Source organism: Mandrillus leucophaeus, unplaced genomic scaffold (assembly GCF_000951045.1).
Source record: "Mandrillus leucophaeus isolate KB7577 unplaced genomic scaffold, Mleu.le_1.0 Scaffold46, whole genome shotgun sequence".
In the NCBI taxonomy this organism is placed as follows: domain Eukaryota; kingdom Metazoa; phylum Chordata; class Mammalia; order Primates; family Cercopithecidae; genus Mandrillus; species Mandrillus leucophaeus.
The window spans coordinates 1,692,343-1,696,728 of NW_012104920.1; the positions used below are offsets into that span (position 1 = coordinate 1,692,343).

The 4,386-nt window shown below is 52.5% G+C and overlaps 1 protein-coding gene across 3 annotated transcripts in view; it reads left to right on the forward strand.

Annotated features, from left to right (window-relative positions):
* The window catches only part of DVL2 (dishevelled segment polarity protein 2), a 9,944-nt gene that overhangs the window by 2,217 nt on the left and 3,341 nt on the right, over nucleotides 1-4,386 (forward strand). Inside the window, exons 2-9 of one of the 3 annotated variants that reach the window (XM_011994618.1) lie at nucleotides 2,208-2,277; nucleotides 2,578-2,723; nucleotides 2,854-2,992; nucleotides 3,104-3,201; nucleotides 3,332-3,422; nucleotides 3,566-3,635; nucleotides 3,795-3,934; nucleotides 4,023-4,099. In XM_011994618.1, coding sequence (XP_011850008.1) covers nucleotides 2,208-2,277; nucleotides 2,578-2,723; nucleotides 2,854-2,992; nucleotides 3,104-3,201; nucleotides 3,332-3,422; nucleotides 3,566-3,635; nucleotides 3,795-3,934; nucleotides 4,023-4,099 — 831 coding nt within the window. Of the gene's footprint in view, nucleotides 1-2,207; nucleotides 2,278-2,577; nucleotides 2,724-2,853; nucleotides 2,993-3,065; nucleotides 3,202-3,331; nucleotides 3,423-3,565; nucleotides 3,636-3,794; nucleotides 3,935-4,022; nucleotides 4,100-4,386 lie in introns of all 3 variants that reach the window. The other 2 variants (XM_011994619.1, XM_011994620.1) reach the window with 2 other exon arrangements.

Below are 4,386 nucleotides of genomic sequence, written 5' to 3' on the forward strand. Positions count from 1 at the left end.
TCAGCCTCCCCAGTAGCTGGGACTACAGGCGCCCACCACCACACCTGGCTAATTTTTTGTATTTTTTAGTAGAGACGGAGTTTCACCGTGTTAGCCAGGATGGTCTCGATCTACTGACTTCATGATCGGACCGCCTCGGCCTCCCAAAGTGCTGGGATTACAGGCGTGAGCCACTGCGCCCAGCCCAACCTCTCTTTTTTTGAAGGCAGGCTGGATTAAGTTGAGATAGCATGGGTTTTAGAAGAACTGAACAAACTGGACTCTAGCTAGTAAGATTGTTTGACATGGGAAGGGTGATACTATCTTGGGAGTTATCTTGGCTTTAAGTCAAGGTTCTTCTAGTTGTCAGCAGTGCAATCTTGGACAATTAATTTAAATTTTGTGTCTTGATCTCGTCTGTGACATGGAGAAAATCACAGAATGAAATGGTTAGTTCAGGTGTGTGGTACATGGTAAATTCTTGGTGAATGGTAATTGTCATTAGTATTGAGGCTGACTACTCTATAAAGGTTATGGTGATACAGAGTAATTTGTCTTAAGAGTGGACTGAGCTATGCTGAGATTGTGTTATGTTGGGAAGAATCCTACATGATGCTGAGACAGATTGGTAGTGACTGGGCTGTGTTGTCACATTGACAGCAAATGGATTAAGTTGATATATATCCTGGCTCTTATGACCATATTAGGCTAACAGGTTAATTAGACAAGGTGTCCTAATTTGGCAGCAAGGGTGTGTGTGGAAAGAGAGAGAGAAACAACCAGGGCAGAGAGTCTGATGCTTTATACGTTTTTTCATTTAGTTGACAGTATTTGTTAATGCCTAAGTGTCAGTGTGTGGCGTGTGGCCAGGACATGGTATTGATCAGAGTAAGTGTTCATGGTTTGATGTCGTGGTCAAGAAGAAGGGGCAAGTCCAGTCCACCACAGGGAACCCATTGGAGAGATGACCCCAAGGCTGGGCTTTGGGATCTGTCAGGCTGAGCAGATTGCTTCGTGCTGAATTTTGTGCCAGATGAGGTACAGGGGAATGGGAGCGCCAGCTTGCTCTCTCCTTGGGAGCTTTCAGTCTAATGAGGAGCTTCCATTGTTTGATCTAATGGGTGGTTTTGTTTTTTGTTGTTTTTTGTTTGTTTGAGGTGGAGTCTCACTCTGTCGCCCAGGCTGGAGTGCAGTGGCGCAATCTCGGCTCACTGCAACCTCCGCCTCCTCGATTCAAGCGATTCTCCTACTTCAGCTTCCGGAGTAGTTGGGATTATAGTGTGCACCACCGTGCCCGGCTAATTTTTGTATTTTTAGGAGAGACAGGGTTTCATCATGTTGGCCAGCTCCTGGCCTCAGGTAGTCCACCCACTTTGGCCTCTCAAAGTGCTGGGATTACAGGTGTGAGCCACTATGCCTGGCCTCTAATGGGTGTTTTTACTCAAGAAAGGACAGTCTTCTGGAAATGAATTAGTGAAAACTAAAGGAAAGTATAAAAGTAGAGACTTGGTTGAGGACCGAAGCCTTTTTTTGGAAGGTTTTTTTGTTTTTTTTTTTTTTTTGGAGACAGATTCTTGCTCAGCTGCCCAGGCTAGAGTGCAGTGGCACAGTCTTGGTTCACTGCAACCACTGTCTCCTGGGTTCAAGCGACTCTCCCGTCTCAGTCTCCTGAGTAGCTGGGATTATAGGCACCCACCATCATGCCTGGCTAATTTTTGTATTTTAGTAGAGACGAGGTTTCACCATGTTGGCCAGGCTGGTCTTGAACTCCTGACCTCAGGTGATCCGCCCACCTCAGCCTCCCAAAGTGCTAGCATTACAGGCATGAGCCACCGTGCCCGGCCTTTTTGGAAGGTTTGTAAGGAACAGGGATGGGGTTGAGAGGAGGCTACCAGCCAGTCTCATTTGATAGGTATCTTAGGCAGCTGCATCAGCATAGGGGATTGCCTTTGAAATTGTACTGAGAGGTTTGAATCAGACTCAATGAAGTCTTTGGAGCAGCACTACGCCCCTGAGGGTGCGTCAGGGAGAGGAGAAATAAGGAAAGGGGATTGAGTTTGGAGATTTCTTAGGAGTCAGAGTGAGTTCTTTCAATGTAAGAGAAGACCTGAACAGGGCGGGAGAAAGTCAGCATCCTGGAGCCAGGTGAAGATTGGGAGGAACTTTGATGGGGGTCGGGGTGGGGGTGGTTGGTCCAGCTCATTGACCTCCACCTTGTCTCTTGGCAGAGTGGTGAAGGAAGAAATTTCAGATGACAATGCCTGCCTCCCCTGCTTCAACGGAAGGGTGGTATCCTGGGTAAGAGGTGCAGACGCCGAGGGCTGGGTCCCCTCTGCATTGCCAAGCTTCCGCATGCCTCAGTCTGTTTCTGTAGCCCTCTCCCAGGCCAGGTATTAGCAGCCCTGGCTCTTTACCTCCTATCTGTTTGGAGAGCCAGCGAGAGGCCCTCAGCCTTCTCCTTCTGGAGTCTCTAATACTTGCTAGGTTATTTTGCTCTTCTCCAGCTCTCTTGAGACCCTTTCTTGTTCTTTCACTTACTGCAACCTGTCACACCCCGACTCCCAGGTGAGCCACTGTTTATTGTTTGCACCCTTCTAGCTGGTGTCCTCAGATAATCCCCAACCCGAGATGGCTCCTCCAGCCCACGAGCCTCGGGCAGAACTGGCGCCTCCAGCCCCACCTTTACCCCCTTTGCCACCTGAGAGGACCAGCGGCATTGGGGACTCAAGGCCTCCATCCTTTCAGTGAGTCCTTCTGATTCTTGACTTCGAGGGAGGGAGGTGAGGAGGGAACCCAGGCCTTTTGGTAGGGTATGGCTGGGATCCGGAACCCTGTTCTCCTGATGTGGATTGGAAACCATCTCTGCCTGTCCAGCCCTAATGTGTCCAGCAGCCATGAGAATCTGGAGCCTGAGACAGAAACCGAGTCAGTAGTGTCACTGAGGCGGGAGCGGCCTCGCAGGAGAGACAGCAGTGAGCATGGCGGTGAGGGGCAGGCCTGGGGGCCAGGAAGGGCTGGGCCAGACCCCAGCCTTGGTGGGGTGAGCAGGGGGAAGTTTGGTTCCTGAGCTTCCTGTCCATATGCAGCTGGGGGCCACAGGACTGGTGGCCCCTCAAGGCTGGAGCGTCACCTGGCGGGATATGAGAGCTCCTCTACCCTCATGACCAGTGAGCTGGAGAGTACCAGCCTGGGGGACTCCGACGAGGAGGACACCATGAGCAGGTGTGGCTCCGCACAGCTCTCCCCAGCGCGCCCAGCCCCCTTTCTTCTCCTCCAGTCAATCCTCTGGTTCTTTCTCTTGGCCCCATGACCACTTTGGCCTACGTTTGCTCTCCTTCCAACCTCCTGGCAGGTTCAGCAGCTCCACGGAGCAGAGCAGTGCCTCCCGCCTCCTTAAGCGCCACCGACGGCGGAGGAAGCAGCGGCCACCCCGCCTGGAGAGGGTGAGGGGTTCCCACGGGAAGGCTGGTGCTGGGAGAAGGTGGGGCATAGGCTTTGGTTTGGGTGGTGCCTGGACACTGGCAGCATCCCAGGGTTGACCGTGGGTTATTGAAGGGCACTCTAGCTCCTTCTTTTCCCACCACAGACATCGTCCTTCAGCAGCGTCACAGATTCCACCATGTCTCTCAATATCATCACAGTCACGCTAAACATGGGTATGGGGAGAGCCTGTGGCTAGGGCGTGGGGAGGGCCTGGTCTCTAGGGTTCCAAGGGTCCTGCGGCTGGGGCTCCTCTCCTCACATGGCCTCTCTCTCTAGGGTTCTGGGGGTCCTGCCGCGGGGGCCTCCTCTCCTCACATGGCCTCTCTCCACAGAGAAGTACAACTTCCTGGGTATCTCCATTGTGGGCCAAAGCAATGAGCGGGGAGACGGAGGCATCTACATTGGCTCCATCATGAAGGGTGGGGCTGTGGCGGCCGACGGGCGCATTGAGCCAGGGGACATGCTTTTGCAGGTGTGCTGGGGTGCGGCCACCGAGCTGCCCTGCACGGGAGCCCTCAGCCTCTCCCACCATGCCTCTGACCCACTTCCTCTGCTTCCAGGTGAATGACATGAACTTTGAGAACATGAGCAATGATGACGCCGTGCGGGTGCTGAGGGACATTGTGCACAAGCCTGGGTAAGTTGCCGAGCAGGTTGCAGGTCCTCAGTCCTCTTTTTTTTCTCTTTTATGTTTTGTTTTACAATTTTAATAAGTAGTAAGGCGTGGTGGCTCATGCCTGTAATCCCAGAACTTTGGGAGTCCGAGATGGGTGGATCACCAGAGGTCAGGAGTTCGAGACCAGCCTGACCAACATGGTGAAACCCTGTCTCTACTAAAAATACAAAAATTAAGTGGGTGTGGTGGCGCACGCCTGTAGTCCCAGCTAGTGAGGAGGCTGAGACAGGAGAATCACTTGAACCCGG